The 25057-nt window shown below is 42.7% G+C and overlaps 1 protein-coding gene across 4 annotated transcripts in view; it reads right to left on the bottom strand.

Moving 5' to 3' along the window:
* CREB5 (cAMP responsive element binding protein 5) overlaps positions 1-25057 on the bottom strand; it is a 401666-nt gene that overhangs the window by 82542 nt on the left and 294067 nt on the right. For all 4 annotated transcript variants that reach the window (XM_043589166.1, XM_043589165.1, XM_043589167.1 and 1 more), the window contains 2 exons: positions 19767-19893; positions 13971-14081 (listed from right to left, as the gene is read on the bottom strand). In XM_043589166.1, coding sequence (XP_043445101.1) covers positions 13971-14081; positions 19767-19893 — 238 coding nt within the window. The remainder of the gene's footprint in view (positions 1-13970; positions 14082-19766; positions 19894-25057) is intronic.

The following is a 25057-nucleotide window of genomic DNA, read 5'->3' as shown; positions in this document are numbered from 1 at the left end:
CTTGGGCTCACCCCATTTATTCTTCCTGGAAAACCCTCCCTCTCCCATCCAGCCAATCAGCTTAGACCACCGCTGTTGAATAGAAATTTCTGTGATGACGGAAATGTTCCTTACCTCTGTAGTACAACATGGTAGCCACAGGCTACGTGTGGCTATTGAACACTCAAAGTGTGGTTATCGCAACTCAGAACTGCATTTTAAATTTTATTTTACTTTCATGAGCTTAACATTTAAATGCTCACATGTGGGCAGTGGCCACTTTATTGGAGAATGCAGGAGCAAAATTCATCCGAGGGGTCTTCCTGGAGGGCACCCCCGGAAGCCTCGCCACCACTGCCACGAAGGCAAATGAGGCACAAGCTTTGTACTTGCCTTCATCATAATATTTATCACAACATACTCAGTGGCGGACTGTAAGTTCCTAAAGCCTTGAGTTCTGTCTTATTTGCAGTTTGATCCCCCAAAACCTAGTATAATATTGGCATTTTAGAGGTGCTCAATAAAGATTTTTGAATGAAAAGCGGAACGAATGAGCTGATCGCTCAGTGGACTGGTAAAGACATTGCTTTATATGTAATAAATCTATAAAACAGATCTCTTGGAACCAAGTGAGCCGGGAACTAAGAGATTAATGGTGGCGATGTGACAAATTATCTTTGTCTGAGGAACACGCACGGCTCTTTAGCTTATCTTTCCTTACAAATGCAGGCCCTGTCTTTGCGTAACTGGAACTCAGGAACAACCCTCTTGTAGAGTCCCTGGTCATTAAGCCATGACTCTGTCCAGACTTGCTCTTTGAGAACATTCCCAGGAGATAAAGTTCGCTGCAATGATGGAGTGAGATAAACGCGCTTTTGCTGTGATCCCATGTTCTCACATACCCCATACTGGCCTGCGGAACAGCTGGACTCATTCACCAGATTGGAAAATAATCAGGTCTTCACACTCTGTTATCACGGCTATGGTTGTTCCAAAGGGCACGTTGGCAAAGAGCCTTCTTACCCGTGTCCCAGAGACTCAACTACCGCCATTCACGGGACTGAGGGACTCTTCCTCTGCTTCACTAGCATTTCTTCCAAACCCATTTGCAGAGCATGAGGGATGCTCTCACGCAAACCAATAATGATTCTAGGTGTTTTGGAAAAAATTAAATGCCCCAAATTGGCATGCCACGACTCGTGTCATTTTAAGGGACATAGCTGGGTCTCGTGGCTAGACGTATTCCAAACATTTGGATAATCTAAAGTAATTTGTACAGACACAGCAAAAGCCTATTTTAGGCCATGGAATTTAACATATATTTGTTGGTGAGCTTTGGTCCTTTGTGTAACTTCGGCTCTGATATTTGAATGTTATAAAATGTTTTCATATTCATATGTTTGGGGAACTAGCAAACCATAAAACAATACCATGTGTTTGAAAGTTGAAAATATGCTGCACTGAACTGTAAAATAATTTTAACTATTTAAAAGCATTTCTAAAAGTCATCTTTATTTTTACGTGTTTCAATTAATTGGCGAATTCAAAGCAACAGCTGTATAACTCCCATGGGGTTTCTCTAGTCCAGTATCTATAAAGAACACAGTAATTTAGCGCATTAATCAAAACTGGGAGTTAAATTCTACAACTGAGCTCACCACCACTTTGCTGAGTGATCAAAGGTGAGGTACTTAATCGGTGAGGCACTTCATCTCTCTTAGCTTCAGCTCTCTACGAGACTATGGACTTTGCACAAGTATGTTTTAGCCATCATGAATTAAACCAATAAAATAAAAAGAAGTACCCTTTGAAGCAGGGAAAAGGGGAAGAAATATATATAGGGAGAAGGAATACTACATGCCAAGTACTATGCCAAATAATCTCCCTGTATCATCTCATTTAACCCTCAATCTCTAGGAGAGGCCCTCCCATTATCCCCATTTTATAGATGAGTAAATGCAGAACAAAAAGGTCAAGCAACCAGGTCATGCAGCTAGGATTTCATTCTCAGCAGTCTGATTGTCAGGTCTTTGCTCTTAACGCTTCATTCTGTTACTCAAAGAGAAAACAAATTTGAAAACACCTTATTGTTAATTCCAGTTGAGAGCTGTGGCTCCCTTGAGAGGCTAGCGTGCTGGTCTATGTGGAAGGTGTGAAAATGTTCTGCAGATCTTAAAACATGAAATAGAAGTCATTATTAACATTACTGCTAAAGATATAGAGACTTGGTATTCTCCAATTTACATTCAAGGTTTCAAGTATTAAAAAAAGAACCCTCAAATTCCACGACCTACAGTAATTTGAACTTCTGCCGGGGCACAGACTCGAACTGCATTGGCTACAGCTCTGAGTGGGGATTTGACAGTCAGTTTGGCCCTCCACTCAGGATCAGAATTACAATTTGGTTTTGTTCTCTGCTTGTTGCCCTGGGTGCAGGAAATGATGCACCACATGCGTGTGTTTGGAGATTCAAAACAATGCCAGGCAAAGCCCTCAGGAATGTCAGGGGCATACTGTTAAAAAAAAAAAAAAAAAAAAAAAAAAAAAAAAGAGGCCTAATACACAGTTGACACTAATAATGAATATTTGCCAATTGACTCTGGCTGATTCCATGCTTCCATCCCTACTAGAATCCAGTCACCATGTCATTTTGAGGTTGCCAAAGAAAGGCCTAGCATGGAAAGGTCAGATCCCAAAGTGGGGTTTAAATCCTTGGTCTGCCATTTGCTGCTTGAATGATCTTGGACACTATACATCAAGTCATTTGCCTGTAAAAACAGGGATACACTATTTATAGGATAGTTGTGAGAATTAAGTCAGATAATACATGTAAGTGCCAAGTCTATAGGACTTTATGTACAGTGCCTCCCTAAATCTTTACTACATGGAAATCACACAGTAATATGGCCTGTGCTCAATGTGTCTCCTATTATTATTATATAATTAGTTACTCATATTCATTCATCTGATACAGAGATAATTTGTGTCAAATATGTGCTAGGTGTTCAGATCCCTCCCTTTGGGGAGCCTATGCACTAGTAAGGAGGTTACAGTCTGGTCAGCAGAAGACTCACTCAACCTTAAAATTATTCTCCATTAATATCACCCCACAGGACTTAAGCTGTTTTATATTTTCTGTTTAACTTTCTTGCTGGAGAATGGAATCAGCGACATTTAACCATCCAGTCATGATGATAAAGTTTAATCAATATAGACCCATCTACTTACATAGTGACCGGTGAAATAAAACGGTCAGAGGTTGATTTCTCATAAATGGGATAAAAGCAGGATCCACATAATCCTGCCTCAGGCAAATGCGAAAGACACAGACGTATCTTCAGTTTATTTAAGATACTCAGATATATATTTAAATAGACAAAGGCTGGGCTAGATAAACACAGAAAATGTGGCAGAGCCACATTTATATCCCTAGATAAGTCAACATGTTTGTAATGACTAAGGGGAGTAACTATAAAAACCAGAAAACGTTCGGAGAATTTTTTTTCAAATTCTCAAAACACTGTGCTTCTAAGCAAAATCGTGTAAACCAAGTGAAACAACCAAAACAACTACTAAACATATTTTAAGGTATGTATTGTAAGGTCTTACAAACAAATGTGTAATGGGTAAAGTAAGGTCAGAAAGCCAGCTAGTTAATAAGAATTTGAAAAATGTAGTAGGAAGAGGACAGTCTGCTCCGTCATTTTCCCCCTTGGACTCCAATACTAGCCCTAATTAAGAAAAATTGCTGCGGAAAGTACAGAAATGTATCAAAGAGGAAACGCAAGTAGCCAACAAATATAGAAAAAGACGTAACATGACTCATAACGTAACAAATGCAAACAGAAAGTGGCAAAGATTTTGTTAAAAAATGATAATACTTAACACTTGTGTAAATGCCGTAAGGTAGATATCCTCCTGTATTACAGACAGGAATGAAAATTAGTATAGATTTTAAAAAACTGGCAATATATATACCATATACATACAAAGATTTGGTAATATATACACAAAGATTTTTAAATGTTTCATTCTCTTTGACCTGGTAATCCTAATTCTTGGAATTTATCCTATGGAAATAATCAAAAAGGTAATTCGATAACTTCAGATCAATTTTTTAAATTTATTTTTATAATCAAAGGGTTTTTTTTTGAGTAGAGAAAACCCAAAAATGAAATAAAAATTTTAACCACTTAAAATTTTTATGTGACACCCATAGGAGAAATCATACGATTATAAAATGTTTTCAAAAGATACTTGATACGGGAAAGCGCTCATAATATGTGAAATTTTAAAAAAACAGGATATAAAGTATACATTCAGTGTGAGCTAATTTTGATATATTACATATACGAACAGGGAAACAAGAAAAAAATATTTTCATTTTAACGTATCTCCAAAAATTTGTCGCCATGTATTAATTTTTGACCAAAAGTCCATTGGAATTCACGAATTTATGTATTAAAAAAGGTACTAGAATCTTGGGCCTGCACCAAGGAGATTTCAATGCTGAAGTATCACAGTGCCTTAATAGAAAGCCATCTCACCGGTAGGAGGTACCATACAAGGGGCCCAGAGGGCTCTCCCCGGGCTTCTCTGGAGAGGTGCCCTTGGCCGTGGCTGGCAGAACCCCAGGTACAGACTGATGCAAGGATTTAGGAAATTGTAGGAAGGATTCTCACCTGCTCAAATATCTCTCCCATCCACTTGTGATGGGAGCATTCCCATCCCACGGGTGCATTCCCACGTGAGGTGCCAGAAGGGAGAAGGATGTTCCCGGAAAGGGTGCGAGGGAAACACCTGCCAACTCTGAAATTCTACCCGAGTGTGTTCCTGCTCCCTCTTACACTTCAGATCCTGGCTGGCTACTGGAATCACGTTATTGCCCTGCCTCTCTGGTTGCACTTTTAGGATCCAAGGCCACGGTTGGACGAAAATCTCATCTTCCTTAAACACATCTTCTGTTCTGGTGACTGCAACCACCATTTCAAAATAAAAATACTTGACATTTGTTATTGTGTGGGGCTTAGCCAGTCTGAGAACCTAGCGATTCATCATATTTATACCAAGGCAAACACAACAATCATATAATACTATAGTACCACAGTACAGCTAGATTTTCACACTAGCAGGGGGATAAAAAGGCAATCTTAAAAGGATGCCAGGAGGGAAAATACACTGCTTGTTTGTTTTTCCCTCAAAGATTAAGTTCTCTCTTTAATTTTTTAGAAAAGAAAAATCCCAAAATGTTAGGAAAACATTACCCCTTCCATCCACCCCCACGTCTCACCTTCCATCCCCCTCAAGGCACACATTTTCTGACAGATTTTCTGTAGCTGCCACATAAAAAGCCAAATCAAGGCAGAGGCATCATCCCAAAGTGCAAAGCAAACTTTCGTTATTAGTTGTGCTGGCAAAAATCTTGGAAAGATACACAAATTCCAAGAAAAAGACCAAAATATATCTCTACAAAGCAGAACTTCCCCCTAACAAGATTTGTAAAATTTCCTTTTTTGTCCCCCCCTGCCTATTCTGACACAAGCTGAACTTACGTGCACAATGTTCCAAAGCAGACAGGGACACACGCACATGCGCACGCACACAGAACACAAAGAAGACGTGCCTGAAAACTTTCTGAGAGGGGGTGTTCCGAACCGGACCATGTGCAGTGCTCTTGCCCAGATGCATCTGACTTCAGGCTTGGGAACATTAAACAAACACAAAAACAAGACCCGGCAATACGCGTGCTGGGCTGGATGACTGAGGCAGGGAGCAAATATTGGGATTGTGTTTCACCTATTGCCATGGTTACCAAAACAGGGTGGATACTGACAGAAAGAGAACGAAATAAAACTGGGAAGACAATGAGTCCTAGAGGAGAGTGTCTGAACGTGTGTATGAGGAGCTGCTGGTGAGGGTGGAGGGGGGGAGCCAAGAGACGAGATCAGACGGAAAGGGTCTTTCAATACCCCTTTGTGTTGTGTGAGCGGCGAGCTGGGCCAATGCTCTGCGTCAGCACAATACAGACCTCCGAAAGCCCCTAGAAGGTCCACGAACCCAAGGAAAACAGAGGAGACGTGGGAAGTTTAGTTTTGCTTGGTGGCAGACAAGATCAAGGCAGTTTGTCCTAAGTGCCAAGAGGTGAAATACTCAGTGTGTATCCACACGCTGGACGGTGAATAAGAATGAGCTCAGTGGTATCATGTCAAGAACCGCCAGTCTCAAGAAGGATTGTGGAGAAGTGGGCCCATTTCTTTGGGCAGTCTGATGGTTACCTTCAATTCCCAGTTGACATGATGTGAAAGGGAAAAGCTGATTGACCCTCTTCTCCCCAGGGACTTTGCCTTGCTAGCCAGACTGCAGAAAACACGTCAGGAAACACTCCCCTTAGAGAATTCACTATCACAGCAACTAGCAGATGGCTTTCCCTGTCAATTCCCGCCTAGCACATGAAGAGCAAAGTTCTAGAAACTTGAAAATCCAGCAACTGAGTTCTAATTCCCCTTCTTTCTGGGCATTAGCTATGTGACCTTGGACAAGCTATTAACTTGACCTTCAAGCCTTTGTTTCTTAAAGGGAAAGGATTTTGCTTAAATGATTCCTGAGCTCCTTTCCTTCTTTGGAATTTGGTGATTCATAGGCAATTGATAATCTCTCAAATTCTTATTTTCAAAACAAATATAATCAAATGTGTAATCCCATGTATTTGAAGTTTGGATCAGCACATGGAATGTAATCCTGTGGAAATGTATTCTGTTCTGTAGAAATATAAATAAATGGTTGCTAGCTCTTATCAAGGATCTCATAATCGGATCATTTACTTTTTACAAAAAAAAAAACGGCACGATAAATTCCTAAATTCAACTTTCTATAGTTTAAAAGGGCAAAGTGGCAATCACATAGGAATGGGGTATACTTACAGCCAACAGAAAAGAGCTGGGGTTTCTGTTCACTCTTAGAGAAATATTCCTGCTTTCAATTCTTTAATAACCATAACTAAGCTCATATTCAGCATTTGTCCTGGCCAGACAGAAATATGGATCAGCCTTCTTTCCTGTGTTTAGTTGATGAGCAACAGAGAATCTAATAGGCATAAGCTAATAGGTAGCTGGGCCTGAGCTATTAATTTGAGCCTCCTCTTACTTTTACCACTGAGTTTTGTTTTGGTAAGAGCTTGCTTCTCTTCAGGATGAGTTACCATAGGGACACCAGAGACAGCGTGATAAAGTAGAAACAGGACAAAAGCCACAGAATATTGGGTGCAGGGTGTGGTTATGCCACTGGATGATGCTGGAAAGGCCACTCAACTTCTCTGTCTATACAATGAAGATGGTAATATTTCCATGTTTACCTTACAGGGTTGCTACGAGGCTCCAATGATATCTGTATACAGAAGTCTTTGCAATTTGGAAAGTGCCCCACTAATAGAAACTCATAGGATGATCATTCCCCTGCTGGCAAATCATAATGGTTTAGAGCCAGGACCAAGGGCCCAAAGCCTGGGTTCACATCCCAGCACATTTGACCAGCTTCTAGGTTCTTCCCCAGTTACCTAACCTCTCAGTTTATTAGTAAACGAGAGTAAGAATGGTATCTCCCTGGGGCGCCTGGGTGGCTTAGTCGGTTAAGTGTCCGACTTCAGCTCAGGTCATGATCTCACAGTTTGTGAGTTCAAGCCCTATATTGAGCTCTGTGCTGACAGCCCAGAGCCTGGAGCCTGCGTTGGATTCCGTGTCTCTTTCTCTCTCTGCCCCTTCCCTGCTTACACACACACACACTCTCTCTCTCTAAGATAAATAAACATTAAATTAAAAAAAATGGAATAGTATCTCCCTCATCAGACTGATGTGAGGATCAAATGAGAAAACATAAGATGCTTACCATAGTTTCTGCCATATATACAAGTGCTTAATTAATGTTAACTAGTTACTATTTGCTCCAGGTTATTTTCAGAAAGCAAATTGCTTTTAAAATGAGATCCATCACTCATATTAGTGATAGCATAGATTTCTGTTGCTGTTTTTGTTGTCATGGAATCTTACATAATTCCTACTCATCTGCATACTGGACAGTTTTTTCACAGCAGCGAGGGAGGAGGATTCTGAAAAAAAGGGGCCACCTTGGCTCGGGCCATCATCATGTTTTGATCCCCAGCTACAGGGACACATGGCTTCTGGCATGATTCAAAAGTTAATGAGAGTTTCTTTAAAGTCAAACAGCATTTCCTGCCTCACCACAAAGCTTCTGAGAAGCAGACAGCCTATTCATTCACTGATTTTTTTTTTTTTTTAATTCCTGGACTTTTAGGAAGTGAAACTGGGGGTGATTAAAGCAAATAGGCAAATCGAAAAGCGGCATTTCTCAAGAGTGCCAGAGAGATGTTACCTGGAGACTGTCTTTTCATGTGTATAAACTTTCCAGGCAACTCCATATGGAGGCAGGCTTCTCTGTGATTTATCTGTTGGACAGTGGGTGGTCAAGGGGCACCGTAGGCAAACAGTTATCCAGCTCGATAATTAGGGAGGGGAAAGGCAAACACAAACACACCCAGGTTGACATTCAAAACAAAGTGGAGATTTGACCATGGATTGCTCACTATACCGCCCTAGCTCTTGTCTGCCAATCTGCCAGGAGGAAACTATGGGCCAAGAAGAGAAACACTGTTAGTCATTTATCAGTACAGCTGACGAAAAAAGCATTATGCTGGGTAGAAACGTGAAGGTCTGCACGGGGAGGCCCATCTCTGTGTTTAAATGATGGCTTGATTTCCCTGAGCTTTTATTTGCTTTTGGCATCCTCACTTGTGAGACGAGGAAGTTGGGCAAGATCTTCACTAAGTACCCTCTGCCGCTGAAAGGCTTCGACTTTCCACCTTTATTTTTTTTTTGTTTCATTCATTCATTGATGCATAGATTTATGTATCCATTTAATAAATTGTAAACCTAACTAGAGCTGATGTACTGACAAGTCGACAACCAAAATACAGCACAGCTAGTCTATCACAATGGAAGAAATAGCATTTAGTATTGACCCTTCTCAATTCCTAAGAGGGCGATGCTAATCTAACTTCTATTTTCTCAGTAACAGACATATTGCTTTTCTCTCAAGGAAAAAAAAAAAAAAAGCCAGATGTTGTTTCCAGCTGTCCTTCGAAGAAGTCAAATGTAGTCAAGTACTCTTTATCAGCTTGTTACTTTGCTTAGCATTTTCCTTGTTTTACCCTCTCCTGAGCCCCACCCTTACCCCTTATCCACCTCATTCCACCTCCATTTCCACTGCTACTGTTTGGTTCCTTCTCATTATTTTAATTCAACTCAACTCAACTAGTTAAATTCAGGTCTCACTCATGGGGCCTTTCTCAGTACAAGGAGCTTACACGAGGCAAAGATTATCCTCAAGGAGATCCCAATTAGTTGAGTAGTGGGGGGACACACATGTAAAGTAAGAAATATCAAGATAAAAAGTGTATTTGGAGGACATTAAAAATTTTTTTTAAAGGGGCACCTGGGTGGCTCAGTCGGTTAAGTGTCCAACTTCAGCTCAGGTCATGATCTCACAGTTTGTGAGTTCAAGCCCCTCATGGGGCTCTGTGCTGAAAGCTCAGAGCCTGGAGCCTGATTTGGATTCTGTGTGTCTCCTTCTCTGCCTCTCACCCGCACGTGTTCTGTCTCTCTCTGTCTCTCAAAATAAATAAACATTAAATAAAATAAATTTAAAAATGTGTTTGGAGAAAGAGGCAGGGAAGCTGAACCAGTCAGCGAGACCACAGAGCTCTGGTTAAACAAAGGGGCACATCCCAAACTACCAACCACTCCTCATCTTTCCCAGGTAATCTGGACGTCTACACTGTCCTTGGCATCCTTATCTCCCATTTGTACGAAAACATAAATTAATGCCAATGAATTTGATGTCATCTGCTGGTTACTGTTATCTGGAAGCTGCATGATATTCTTTTTTTTATTTAACATTTTTAAGTTTATTTATTTTGAGAGAGACAGAGAGAGCGCAAGCAGGGGAGGGGCAGAGAGAGAGGAGAGAGAGAATCTCAAGCAGGCTCTGTAGGGTCGGCGCAGAGCCCGATGCAGGGCTTGAACTCACAAAACTGTGAGATCATGACCTGAGCTGAATCAGAAGTTAGATGCTTAACCGACTGGGCTACCCAGGCACCCCCTGTATGATATTCTTATCTAAAGGGTCAATATTGTGATGAAGAAGCTTTGTCATTGGAGCCCTGAGGTGTTAGCCTCCACTATGTGCTGTGTTGTTGGGCCAGTTTTTTAACCACTTGGAGCTTCAGTTATCTCAACTAGGAAATGGGGACAACAGCCCTGTCACGGTGCTGTCCTGAGGGCAAAATCCGATCACAGCTGTATACATACCTTCTCCTTAGTATCAACACTCCCTGGACTTCCCTAACCCTGTTCAAACTGAAGGTGAATTCCAGACAGAGTGGCCACAGCCCTCTCCAGAGGGTTTCTATGTCACCCTTCATTTTAGTTGGTTTCAGTATGGTAATCATCTCAACATTACTAAGACACAGGACAGGCATACGGACAACTTCCCCCCACCCCCTTATTTAGCTTCCAATCTCATTATTGGTGGAAAGAAAGAAAGAAAGAAAGAAAGAAAGAAAGAAAGCAAGCAAGCAAGCAAACCTCTTTTAAAGCTAGATAGGATTGGTCTCATTCTCACAAATAGAAATGAACACAAATCTACGTAACTCTAAGAACACCATATTCACACCACGACAGAATCAGTCACACCCAGAAGAGTCTGGAAATGTGTCCCTGTCTGGTTTAAATGCCCCCTACCCTTTCTGTCTCCTTCTTTCTCCCCTTTTCCATTTCTATCTGCTTAACCCCCTCATTTTCTCCCTTCCCCCTATGAATGTCAAAAAAGTCCATCAGGTATGCAGTGGATTTCCTTTCTAGAAGACCCCATTTTCATGGAAGACACCCACAGATCTCAGGGATCTAAGAACCTGTTGTTTGGGTGGCTGGAAAGATGGAAAGCTCTCACAGCTTTGAGTCTGCTCTGACCCCCAAAACAAAATCCAATATGCATGTATTCACTTGTTTGTTGCCTTAATTCTTCAGCAAAAGAATCCATAAAACTCAATTATAACCTGCCAGATTATGACAAAACCATCTTGGACAGATGTGACTTCAGTACACTGAAGTCCAGAGCTTGAGACCAATGTACATTAAATGAAAAGAAGGGCACTGTCCTTCTTGATTTGGATGTCCCAGATTAACACACTCTACAGCTTGCTGGGGACACCTGTATTGCTCTCTTCCACAATAAAAATGGCCAGTTTACTGAGCAATCACTAGTCGGACAGCTTCCAACAAAGCCGTATCGTTAAAGCAATCCTGTCTTAATCTTTTGTCCACCTCCAGGACCTCCAAGCGTCACCAGAGATGCAGGGTGATGGCTTTTGTCAGTGGCCAATAGAGAATGTGAAATAGACACTGTGACACTGCCGTCCCCCAGAGAATAGGCATGCAGTGTTGTGGTGTGGACGACGGCTCCCTCGCAGCTCTCTGGTTTCTCATGTGCTCCGAGAACACACCCCGCAGAGTGCATTCATCACAATAGCCCATGTGTGACCTTTGGAAAAGTCCTTGAAAACAGTGAAACAGGAGTCTGAGTTGAAATCTGGAATCCATTCCCGTCTTACACAGGAAGAAAATTAGGCATAGAACAACAAAGCCCATAGTTCAGAGAAACCTGGGGAGGCTCTGGCTGACATTAAAATCGTGGAAGTTTTTTTTTTTTTTTCTCCATTACTTTGTCTTTCGTAAAAGCTTTTCATCTGAGCAGCCCAAAGCTGCTAGAAAACCCTGTATGGTTAGTAGACGGCAATAACTGGCTTCTCCAGTGAATAAAGAAGGCAGAATAAGAATAGAGATGCTGAGTAATGCATTAAAAGCCAATTACTAAACACTTTTCCAGGCTACTAAGTAAATGCTATTCCCCCAAATATAAGTGGCTACCATTTCCCCCTTTGGAATAATGGATCGGTGATAATGGCGTTAGGGCTGGGAGGTTAGGACAGAGAGGAAAAAAAAACCGTGCTCCTTAAGCCCTAACTCCATGATGGAATTCATTAGCCCAGACATCATGGATCTGGAAATATTCATCCACTTAGAGCATGAATCAGCAGAGTTGTGTGCTTGCTCAGTAAATTTAACTCGACAAACATTTGTGGGCTAACACTCTTTTATAGGTACGGACCAATTTCCTTTTGTCCCTGGCTGATATTATTCACAATAATTGGCCATATCATATGTTCTTATTTCATACGTATATACGATTATCAACCCGTACTCCCTCTGGAAGCATTCTCCTTCTTTGCCAGTAAGAAGAGAAGGGTAGGACATTTCTGAGTCAAGTGGTGGCATATAATCCAGTGAAAATCAATTGGCAGGGAAATTTGGTTTGGAACTGTGTGTAAGAATCCACCTAAAGTTTGTCTGGGAGGTCCCTCAAAAGGGTTACAGACCCTGAACCAAACAAGATGATTCAGAAGTAATCCAGCTAGGGGAATAGCATCGGATGCTCAGACCTAGAACACTTATTCATACATATGAATAAGTGAATTTTGTTCTTTTCTTAAGTACCTTCACAGTTCATTTTTTATTTTCCTTAAAAAAAAAAAAAAAGTAAATGGCATTACTCCGGTCTCCAAAACAGATGCCAGTTTGAACTTTACTCTGCCAGCAAGTATTTGGTTTGGCACCGCAGGGCTGGAGCTGAAAAAATATTTGCCGATTCCAAAAAGATTTAACGAGCTTTGCTGAAGATGCCGGTGCCATTTGGCATGTCACCGGGGCTGTGGCACGGCAAAGAGAACTCTCTTAACCACAGATTTTATTTGCCCAAGGTAGCCAACGCTGGGGATTCAGGCGCTTCCTTGAATCAAGAAGCCGAAAGACAAATGAGTAAAATTTCCAAGAGAAAAGTGACCAAAGCAGGCATTAAAAAAAAAAAAAACAACAACAACAGAAAAAAACCTTGCTGCCATTGAAAATGAAGCCAGTAGGTTTTGATGGCTAATTTTCAGAACTGTCAATAACATCTTCATACCAGCCATCAGACATGGTCTCCGACACTATCAGTCAGGAAACCAAATAAATCTCTAACTTGTAGCAAAGCTATTCTTATCCAATATCAGACACTAAAAACTTTGCTACAGTGTATTTTGTTGCCATCTGATAGCCTCCTAATTGTGGAGTCAGAGTTTAACTACATGAAAACTGAATGACCTACTTCAAGTATCTGTCCAACCAGCAAATTTACCTTATGGTGCAAAGACAGACATGCATTGCTTTTATTAATATTTAATAGAATACCATGCATAAATCTTTCCCTGTGATTGGAAAGACTGACCTTACTGCACACAAATCTCATATGTTAAAAGCCACTGGAGGCTGTCACCCGAAATCATGTATTTCAGTAAGAGGCGCAGTTACCCTGCAGGAAAACAAGGCTGTGGTCCTCTGAGTTAACGTCACATCTGACAACCATAATAAAAAATGAAAAATATTTCCGTACCAGTGTGTGCTGAAAAATCACATGTCTGTTTTCACGGATGTGGGGACAGGAAGAGTGGCACTGAAACTGTGACCACCTTGAAGAAGAGAAACTCTGGATTGTTTTCGTTAATTTCACATTATGAGAAAACATACATACACTTGGGTGTATCCCACCTCAACTCCTATGGATCTCCCCAAACTTCTAAATGTCCTTTTCCCTAAGGCCATGAGCCGATTCAAGGCTTGTTCCATGGTCACCTGATGCCAAGCTTCAATAACAAATATCCTCAAAGAGCGAGCCAAGCTCTGTCCTGCTTTTCCACAGAAAAGACCTTTTCACCAAAAACGACGACGGAGCCATCTAACCTAACTTAACTGAAATGTGGAAGTCAGAGTAGAAGTCAAAAGACAAAGCCGCGAAACAACACAAGGATGATGATAATTGTTATTTACCATTTTGGCTTCTGAATGCATTGGCTGGACTTGGGGAGAAGCACAGGGGTTGCTGAGATTTGGACCTTGCATTCCCAGGAGGCTGGAGTTCACTGACATTTGTCTCTCCATCTAAGAGAAAGGAAAGCAACAGAATCAGAGTCTGAGAAAAGCAGTCTAGGTCACAGACAAAGCTGCATTTCTCTTTCAAGTGGGTCATTTAGAAGCTCTGTGAATAACTCTGGAGAGAGACTGTGGTTTGGGGAAGGTAAGCACCGCACTTCTGAGCCTCAAACTCAAGGACATCAAAGAACTAATCCAAAGCCAGGCCTTCTATCGGAGATGCCCCATGCCAACCAGAACCATGTCGTCATGGTACGTTTACAAATAAAAGTATGGACTATTTCCACTTTTGCAAACCCTCCAACCGCCACTAGTCATGCTTCTTTTTATAACTGGGAAGAATAATGTATGCACAGAAAAGCACTGGAAAGATACCCCACCACATGGTTATCTCAGGTTATCCATGGCTTCCCCCCCGCCCCCCGCCCCCTTCAGTTTTATGCAAAAACGTGCGTCATTTTAGCAATAAGAAAAACACTAAATTAATTTAAAAAGTAATGCTCCCAAATAAGGTGGGTCTTCCTGGCCCCGTAACTCGTAAGCACAATTAAGATGACTAACAGGTATTTGAGCTGCTGTCCGGGCACAACTCCCCTTCCCTGTAAATCTAGTCACGACCCGACATAGTGCAGGACTAGGACCTGGGGTGGGTGAAGAAAGCAGCTGAGGGCACTCTATGACACGTGATTGACCCCTCCAACCTTGTCCCCCACCCCCCCCCCCCGCCGGCCTGCCATCGGGTCTACAATTAACGTCGTTCAAGTACCTGTATGAGTTGTGGCATTTTTGTCTCCAGGGTGTCCCTGTTAAAGAGTAAATACAACCACATCTCTCTTTCAGTTGGGAAAGGGTGTGTCTGATTGATTTTTTTTTTTCTGTGTAGTAGAAATTTAGCACTTTTCAAAGAACTCGAGTAAAGCAAGTACACTTAATACTCAAATCACACAGAGAATAGAGTTTCCTCAAGAGGAAAAAACAAATTCTTCAATGCAAAAGTTCTTCCACTTGTCAAAGGATGGATAGAAAACAACGGTCAGAAATTGCAGGAAACCCAGGGGCACCTGGATGGCTCAGTCAGTTGAGGGTCCAACTCTTTTTTTTTTTTTTAACGTTTATTTATTTTTGAGTCAGAGAGAGACAGAGCATGAATGGGGGAGGGTCAGAGAGAGGGAGACACAGAATCTGAAACAGGGTCCAGGCTCTGAGCTGTCAGCACAGAGCCCGACGCGGGCTCGAACTCACGCACCGCGAGATCATGACCTGAGCCGAAGTCGGCCGCTCAACCGACTGAGCCACCCAGGCGCCCCGAGGGTCCAACTCTTGATTTCAGCTCAGGTCATGATCCCAGGGTTGTGGGATGGAGCCTCACGTCAGGCTCCGTGTTGAGTGCCGGGCTTACTTAAGATCCTCTCTCTCCTTCTGCTCCTCTCCCCTACTCACTTTCTCTCTCTCTCTCTCTCTCTCACTCACACACACACACACACACACACACACACACACACGCACACACATAAAACAAATAAATAAAAAATTAAAAAAAGAATTTCAGAGAATCTGGTTTCTGCTCAAAGTCAGCTGGGGTAGTCTTGGAAAATACAGAGTTCTTTATCACTGGAACTCTTCCAAGAGTGGAGGACAGAAACCTCACAGACAAGAGTGGAGAGTCAAAGTTGAGGTAAATGCCCCCTTAGGGTCCCTGCCGTCCTTGAGTCCCATCCCTTCAATCCCTGCTGGGTCTGCCCAGGCGCGGGACTGTAGTTACATTAATGTGTGGAGTAACGGAGGTGCTCACTAAATGACATGAGTGACGGGCGGACAGTCCCTGTCCCAGCAAAGCACCATTAGCTGTACCTGAGCCTGAAAGAACAGACCAGTTATCTGGCAGTGGACGGTGGTGTGAAACTGCTTCAAAAGGAGCTATCTGGTGAAGAATTTTCTATACATTCTAGAGCATGCCAGCAAAAACTTCTGAGGCCTTAGCAATTCAGTAAAATAACGTGTTCACTCTCACATATGCCCTGAGTCTCCAGGTAGCCTGGGTATTTTATTTTTTTATGATTGTTTTTGTAATTCTGGTAAAATACGTGTATCATAAAATTTACCATTTTAACTATGTTTAAGCGTGCAGTTCAGTGCTATTAGGTACATCCGTGTACTCTGACCAGTAACTCATGAAGATTGCTCCACAAAATGCTTATTCCTTATAACCGCCCCTTCCAGAGGCTGGAGGATAGAAGACTTGGAAAGGCATGTGACAATTCCAATGGGGGACCTTCACCTGGAGGGACATCAAGTCCAAATGAGCTTTTGCTTTCAGTTTCCCAGAAGGAAGGTCATGGAGAAGTACAAATGATTATCCGAAAGTTTCCAAGCTACTATCCATCAGGCACTACGAGGACGTGAGAGCAGCTTACTTGTAGCCTCGGGTTTCCCTCTTTGTGGAAAAGTTACAGTCTGTGACTATTTCTACTCCATGACTCACAAATTCAACAGCATGTTGAAAACAGGCTGATTTCTCTACCTAAAAAAAAACACAAAAACTGCATTTTTCCACCTTAGTGGTTATAAGGGCTCAGCAAGAGCCTCTTCGAGACAACTATTTGGTGCTTATACTAATAAGGCTCTGCCCCACAAGTGTGCTCGGGTGAGGCGACTAGAATCAAGAAGTCAGAAGGTGGGAGTGGTTTGCTGAATACTAAGCAACATTTAGCACTGCAGGTAAAACATCCAGATAAAGGTTTTTACCTTTTTTTGGGGAGGAGGGGGTAGGCTTCTCCTTTCCCCCTGAAACAAATCAGAAAACGGGAGCTCAAATGTCCACAGGTCACTGAGCTTTTGTAATGACACAGGAGGGTTCCTCTTCCTAAATTATGTCAACATTCGATGTTCAAGGTAGGAATTCACAATACAATGAAATCCTGCCTTGTTGTTCACCACATCCCCAGGATCTAGCACAGCCCTTGACCCACAGCAGGTGTCAGCAAAAGTCTGGGGAACGAGTGAATCAATCCCTGAGCAGAGGCATCATTTTGCTTCTGACCGAGGACCTTGTGAGATGTGGGGTCTGGCAGTGTGCACTTCACATGAGTTCAGAATCTTAACCTTCACCGACAGACAGGCTGATCTTTTATACCAAGGGAATCGTGGTTTCCCAGGGCAGGAACTCTAGAGGAAGACTATGCTTTCAAGTGCCAAAATCTTGGGGCGCCTGGGCAGCTCAGTCGGTTAAGCGTCTGACTTCAGCTCAGGTCATGATGTCACGGTTCGTGAGTTCAAGCCCCGTGTTGGGCTCTGTGCTGACAGCTCGGAGCCTGGAGCCTGCTTCGGATTCTGTGTCTCCCTCTCTCACTGCTCTTCCCCTGCTCATGCTCTGTCTCTCTCTCCTTGAAAAATAAATAAGCATTTTTTAAAAAAACGCCAAAATCTTAGGACAGGAGCAGGAGACTTGATAACAAGGAAGAGTAGGCCTAGATTTCTAGAAACAGGGACTCGTAAAGTATCTTTTCTTAGCGATTTTATGATCGTTTTTATTAGTTACATTAGTGTCACTCTAAAACCAAGGTTTCTCAGCCTCAGCGCTGTTGACCTATTGGGCCCAAATAAATAATTTTTTTGTGGGGGCTGTCCTGTGCCTGGTAGAATGTTTAACATCATCCCTGGCCTCTCCCTACAGACCCCAGTAGCACCCTTTCCCCAGTTGTGATGGAGCAGCAGGATCTCCAGACATTTCCAAATATCCCCTGCGGGAGACAACCGCCCCCAGTTGAGAATCAGCGCTCTAGACTGATGCTATTGTCATGGCAGCTGTCCGCGTCAGTGACAAGGGCTTGGGAACTCGTGTGGGGATAGCATCCCTGACTTGCTGTCTACACTGGCTCTTGATCATGCACCTGATCTTTTACTTGTATTCTGAAGCACCAACAGGAGGTCACGGTGTATAATGACGTGACGTGGGGGAAACAGTGCGAGACGCCTGTTCTCTGCGCTCCCTGAGCCCGTGTCCCACCTTTGTCCCTGGAAATGGTACGGTTTACTCAAGTGGGACAAAAAGGTCACCGCAGTGGCATTTTTCTAGTTAATGGATGGAATTTATGAAAGGAAACTAACGTTGGACAAGAGGGATTTACAGTCTACACGAAGACAGCTTATGGTGGGGGTCTTCGCGCAGCTGGCTGGGTTGAATAAAACCTGGGATAATGGCCTTGGTGGCACTGTTGTCCCTCCCCTAAAGATGCTTACGGTGAGCAACGCAGGTAAAGTGTGTCAACTCATCTGTTCCTTCTGGCCCGGTTTTGCAAAGACTCTTTCTAGCCAGGACCTTCCAATACTCGTAGTAGGCAGGTCCATTTCTCTGAATTTGGGCCTCCACACTCCTGCCCCCACCCCCCCGCCGGCTTCCACCTAGATAAACCAGCCAACCGCTCAACCTTCGAGAATCTGAGCTGCTCGGCGCAAGTTGCGATGGGGTTTGTCACAGCTGTGTGACATTAGGCAGCTGCCTTCAACTTCTTACCCTTTAGCTTTTCGCCTGTAGGATGAGCACGTCAATAACTACCGTGGCCCCATTCCCACAGGATGGCGAGGCCAGCAACGTGAAGTGACAAATGCAGACAATTTCTTAAAAATGCCCAAATGCTCTGCCAGGCATTGTTGATACTGGTGCGGAAGGGTTTTCGTTGAGTTGTCATATCACCTCTAGGGCTCTGAAAAACTCCTGTGGCCCCAGGAATAACGACACCAACCATGCTCCCCGAATTACAAAGCCAGGGAGGATGAAGAGAGACGGGGAGGGGATCCCGTGGAAGGAGAGCAAGGTTTAGAATAGTCTGGAATAGTCTGTATGTCCCTTCTAGGCGAATGCGTTGTTTTCAGAGGTGGGGGGTATAATATAATGATTAAGTGTAGACTCTAGAGTCATACCGCCTGGATTTAAATCCAGACGCTCCATCACTTACTAACTGTGACCTTCGGCCAGTGCCTCAGTTTTCTCGTCTGTAAAATGGAGGTAATAACAAGGCGTCCCTCGCGGGTTTGTTGTGACGGTGAAAGCAGAGAATGTACATATCATGCAGGAGGTGACGGGGTGGGTTTAAAACTCAGCGATGCTGCCTCTCAGCCAAGCAAGCTACCTGCCTTACTCTTCTCATTCGAATAAAGGGGACTAGAAATAGTACGTACCTGACGGGATTGTTCCATGTGTTGATGAAATGCTTACGGGGGGACTAACACACGGTAAGCACCCGGTAAATGCTGTGAGCATGCTTAGTAGAACATGATGCCCAGGACTACATATTAGCAGGCATTATGTACCATCATTATTGCTTTTATCATGATAATTGTTACTCTGAGTCCTGGCTAGACCACTCCCTGGTGAGTTAGAGACACTCTGTATATAGCCCACGCTATACAGGCTTTGGGCGAGTCATAAAACACTGTGCCCTTGAACAAATTCCATTCCCTGGGTGTGGCAAGCTCGCTCGCCCGCAGGAAGTTGGGGCCAGGCCTCACTAGGAGAGCCCTGAAGGACAGGAAAGCCAGCAAGACACCTAGCGACAGACAACCGGGCACTCTACCCAAAGTAGCACACAGCTCAACTCTTCATCCAGAAGCAGCCACTCTCTTCCCAGCTTAGAGCTCAGCTTTTCTTTAGTGCCTTCAAAAGAGCAGGATTCGGTGGAAGCAAGAAGCACTTACTGGCATCGAGACGGCAGAAGATCCCGGCATTGTTGGGTTGGGCAGGGTCCCAGGCATGGAGGCTGGCATGGGCTGTCTCTGTCTGTTGTGGAGATGTAGCAGAGAAGATAGAGAGCCTGGGACAGGCCTGGTAACACAGACAAAAAGCAGACATTATTCCTGATGCCTTGGGGCAGGGGATTCACTGCCTGTGTCCAGAACCAGCGGGGACAACACCATTACATGAGCAACAGATCAGATCCTCTGATGGGAACCACATAATTGAGGATATTAGGGAAATAATAACAAATAAAACACAAGCCTGGCTTCCTCTGCTGCTTCCTAGTTAATACATCAAATTCCACTTCATTTCCTGACCTCTGTTATCTAACTCATGTTCAATAGTCAACAAGTCGGTAAATCTCCTACAACCCCTGCTTCTTAGGGAAGGGACTTGGGGGCGAAATCCTGTGTTTTGCTCAGAATTCTCGGCCCTTTGGGAGGATCTCAGACCCTGAGATCTGTGTGCGTTTGTTTTATCCACACTCTCTTAAGCCTCTGCCTGGAAGCCCTCCCGGCTTTGTACGGAACATACTTGCACCGTCTGGATTTGAATAGCCAACGTTAGTCATGAACTCCCAATAGAAATCTGTTTTGACTTTTTCGTAATTCTCCAGCGTGGGTGGAAAAAAACAAAAAACAAAAAACAAAAAACAAAGCCAGGACCAAGGAACCAGAGGAACGAGACTGAGGTTCATGCCACTATAGCTGGCCTTTTTCGGGCAAGTCCTGAGCCCAGCCCCCAATTACCAATCCCTCATTTTATAATAACTGGAGGTGTTAGGCTGTTTGACAGAAACTGATTTTGGCCTGACCTGCAGAACTCGGGTAAGCATTCCTCGGGGGAGTACACAGTTTGAGCTTTTGCTTCAATTTGCCTGAGAACAAAATTTTTTCAGGAACTCAAATTGATTTAATGAGCCAGGGAATGTGTGGCTGAGGGAAAAAGGAAATTATTTGTGTTTATGAAAAATGGCAAATAAGTGACCTCCTCAGCTAAATTCTCAATCTCCTGATACTTTTGCCCCAGGGAGCTCTATAAATGTCAAACAGTTAAATTAAAGATTTAACAAATAAAACAAAACAAATAAATAAACAAACACCACCCCCCCCCCAGGACCTCTGAGGCCCCCATGTTAAGACACCTTATCCTGAATGCCACGAAAGAAGCTTCTGCTTCCAGAATTAATGCATTTTCTTAAAAAGAAAAAAAGATTCCCTCCTGCTAAGTGCTGGGTGAAGACTGCAGATGGAGGTGTTTGGTGTGGCTGGATGCCTCTCTATGCTTCAGGGGAGGACAGTCCCGTCCAGAGTACTGTGAGAAGCCTCTTTGGAGCTCATGTGCCTCGCCTCCCGTGGCTGACTTAGGGCGAAGTGGGAGATTGAGACAGGGGAAACAATGCCAACATATTCTTCTTGTGCATTGCTGTTGAAATTCCAAAGAAGATTAGGTTTTCTACTCCTTTTGCCTAATAGCTCCCTTGGGTATATAGCTAGCTATCACAGGCACATGCATCTTGGAAGGATTAGTCATAAATTAGTCAATATTTATATGTTTAAGAAGTTATATACATGAGGGGCGCCTGGGTGGCTCAGTCGGTTAGGCGTCCGACTTCAGCTCAGGTCATAATCTCATGGTTCGTGAGCTGAAGCCCTGCGTCCATCGGGCTCTGTGCTGACAGCTCAGGGCCTGGAGCCTGCTTCGGATTCTGTGTCTCCCTCTCTCTCTCTCTCTCTCTCTCTCTCTCTGCCCCTCCCCTGCTCACACTCTGTCTCTCCCAAAAGTAAACATTAAACAAAATTACAAAAAGAAGTTACATACATGAAAATATAAAAGAATATAAAACCTTTACACAGACTCCATGTCAAGGTACACAAATGGCACCCAGCTTTATTAACGGAACATGTACATGAGTGGTTACACGGATGGGCCAACGTGAGTAGCCTGTAACGGTAAAATGAGTGTTTTCAGAAAAGCAAATGAGTATTATGGGTATTTTTTTGACATGTGCCCTGGGGATTTCTGGAGTATAGATTAACAAGAGGATTAGCAGGGTCTTTGGAGGTCCTTCACATTTCAGAGCTCTAGGAAACTGCTGACGTCCATCGCTCCAAAATTCTATAGTAGGCTGTAATTTCACTGGGTCCTAAAGCTCATCTCACTCAGAGGTGGATAGCTCGAATCACATAAGTATAAATGTGGCTCTATCAACAGGCAAGGTTTGCCTTATATTCTCCAGTCTTAATGTTTTGTTTGTGACCTTTTCTGGAAAGAAAATAGCTGTACAGTAATGGTCAGTTCCTCTAGGTGCAAAGTTAGTAATCGGAACGGCCCTGGTTTCTAATGAGAAAGACTCACTGAGAGCATCTCTACAGATAGGTAATCATCTATCCATCTATTCTCCTATAGATATCCAGGCAGACGGGTAGATGTACACACATACATGTACACATACATATAGGTACGTCTAAGCCTTCTACCATATGTCTGTTTCCCTAGTCACCAGGAGGAATGCTTTGGGTATAGACAGGGACAAGCAAAAAGAGATAACTGAGAACATTTTATTATGTTGATATGCCATATCATCCTCAGAAAGGAAGAGCGGCATAGTATCGTCATTGACATTTTGTTTCCAACATGGCATATTAATGATGATCTCGGTGATCAGTGTTTATTGATGAGCTATTATGAAAAAAGAAATCAATTAAACAGCGCTGATGTGAATGGAGATGCAAAAGTAATTAAATTTAAAATGAGTTTTCATGTTTCACAAAACTATGGAAAACTCCCAGTTGGATACAGTAGCTGGGGAATGGTATGGTTCATTTAATCAATGTTCTTATTAGATCAGTTACTTCCACACCATGCATAGATGTACTAGATTTTTAAATAACAAGCATTCCCTCGTTAATTAAGAAAGCCTTTCAGGGTACTGAACTCCCTTGGAATTATAATAATAATTGCCTAATGGCAGCAGTCAAACCAGTTAACAATATATACTTGAAATAGAAATGGCTATTTGAGAACGCTGTATGTTTGGGCTCTGAAGAATTCTGAATTATTATTTTACACAGATTCTACAAACAATTTTCCCAACCCATGTACAAGACGGCGTCATTTTCTAGGCTTCTTGCTTGGGCTTTTAAAACTACAAACACTGAAAGAAAAAAAAAAATCTATTCTACCCATCACTGGGCATACAAAGGACTAGACTGAAGTAATTATGTAGCTTGGCCCAATAAATAATCATTTGTCCAGAATATTCTGATCACTGAAGCAAGAGTGGTATCGGAATAATTACATAAATTATCTAATTCCCCTTGTGTATACAGAAATAATTACTAACACATTGCACTTGCATGAAACTTTTTATGTTGCACTTATATAGTTTCATATTTTTCAAAATATTTTCACCTTCACGCGACTTGAAACAATGCCATGTGGTAGGTAGGTCAGATTACCCCTATTTTACTCGGAGTAAGCTAAATTCAGAAACATTTAAATGTGCCCAAGGTCACACGGGTCCTGAAAAGAAGCAGGACTTCTATTCAACTTGCAACACAGGGCATCCCCCATCACACCTTGATGGCTCCCATAACTAAGTTATTATTGATTTTTTACACTAAAATAAATTCACGGTCTATTTCCTTTGATATTCACACTGCTCCCTGGACTTTGCAACGAAGTAGTAACATTCTGCAGTACTGCTAACACGAGAAGTCACTCATCCGTGTGAAATTATGTTTTCTTCCTTTAAAAAAAAAAAAAAAGAAACTTCCCAAACAACACATCAGTTAGACTCTGAAAATAAGATGGCAAATCGCAGTAAAGTTGTGAAAACAAAGACCCAACAGTCTTTCTCCAGTGCGGGCTTGTTGCCATGAGCTAATAATTCCAGACTTTGAGCAAGCCGAGCCTCCTTTTTAATAACCATATGCCTCTAGGTAAAGTATTTCTACTAAAAATTATTGAGGCATGGAACAAGGTAAGATGTGTGAGCTCATGTTGGATTGTTCAATTACTAAACTGAGTCCCGTAGCATTAAGAGTTTTCCAACTTGACAGATTATTCCTCTTTATACACTTGTATAAACATACTGCTTACGGCTGAAATCTATGTAAGCTTTTCTTTCAATTAAAATGTCAAGGATGACAGACTGTGTTTTCAGTGTCCTTAACAGAATGAAAGGTACCACAGCAAGCGATTTCATGTCCTCATTTTTACCCCCAAAGGATGTTTTCCAGTCTAGGGGTGTCTGAAAAGCAAGGTCTGGGTCTCTAGCCTTTGCCCTTGGACAAGCCCAACTATCTTTAAGGAGCTAAGGGCCAGTACTTTTTGGGGGGAAGGTCTCAGGAGGGTCGCTGTAGACCGCTTTCCTTTCCCAGGTCTTCAAAAGATACGTGGCACTCCCGAGTTGTCTATGAAACTCAGGAGAGACAAATCTATCAGGTGTGTGGTCAGGCAAAGGGAAAAGCAAGCCATGAAAAAAAAAAAATAAGGTTAAAGAATTGGAAGATCATATTAGCATCAAAATGAGACCATAGACATCTAAGAGAATCATGAGGAGATAATAAATAACCACTTGTAAGGACGGGCGTGTGCAGAATCAGAAGCTTCAAGGCAATGAAATGGAAAGAAGAGTGGGCAGGAAGCAGAAGATCCAGAAAGCCACTGCCATTAGAGTTTTTGACTTTGGGGGAGAGTCTTTCTCCACTTTGGGGCTCTCCATTTCATCATCTATTTAATGAAGGGATCAGACTATAGGCCATCTGGAAATGGCATGAAGCTCTAAAATTTTGATTCTAGGGGCACCTGGGCGGCTCAGTTGGTTAATCATCCGACTTTGGCTGAGGTCATGATCTCACGGTGGGTGAGTTCAAGCACCGTGTCCGGCTCTCTGCTATCAGTGTGGAGCCCCCTTTGGATCCTCTGTCTCCCTCTGTCTCTCTGCCCCTCCCCCACTCACTTGCACGTGCATGCTCGCTCGCTCTCTCTCTCTCTCTCTCTCTCTCTCTCTCAAAAGTTAACATACATTTTTAAAAAATTAAAAAAAATAAAATTCAGATTCTAGATTTTGAAAATGAGATGTTCTTAATCTCTAGAGACTATATGTTTTATTATATAGTAGGTGGTCAGTGTCTGTACTAAATGGAACGGAGTCAGGATAGCACTTAGTTCCTGATGTCAAAAATACATTTGAAATATGGACAAACCACGAAAAGAATGTGTCTCTAAACAGCAAGAGAAATTG

Source organism: Prionailurus bengalensis, chromosome A2 (assembly GCF_016509475.1).
Source record: "Prionailurus bengalensis isolate Pbe53 chromosome A2, Fcat_Pben_1.1_paternal_pri, whole genome shotgun sequence".
Classification (NCBI taxonomy): domain Eukaryota; kingdom Metazoa; phylum Chordata; class Mammalia; order Carnivora; family Felidae; genus Prionailurus; species Prionailurus bengalensis.
This window is presented reverse-complemented; position numbering and strand designations above follow the sequence as displayed.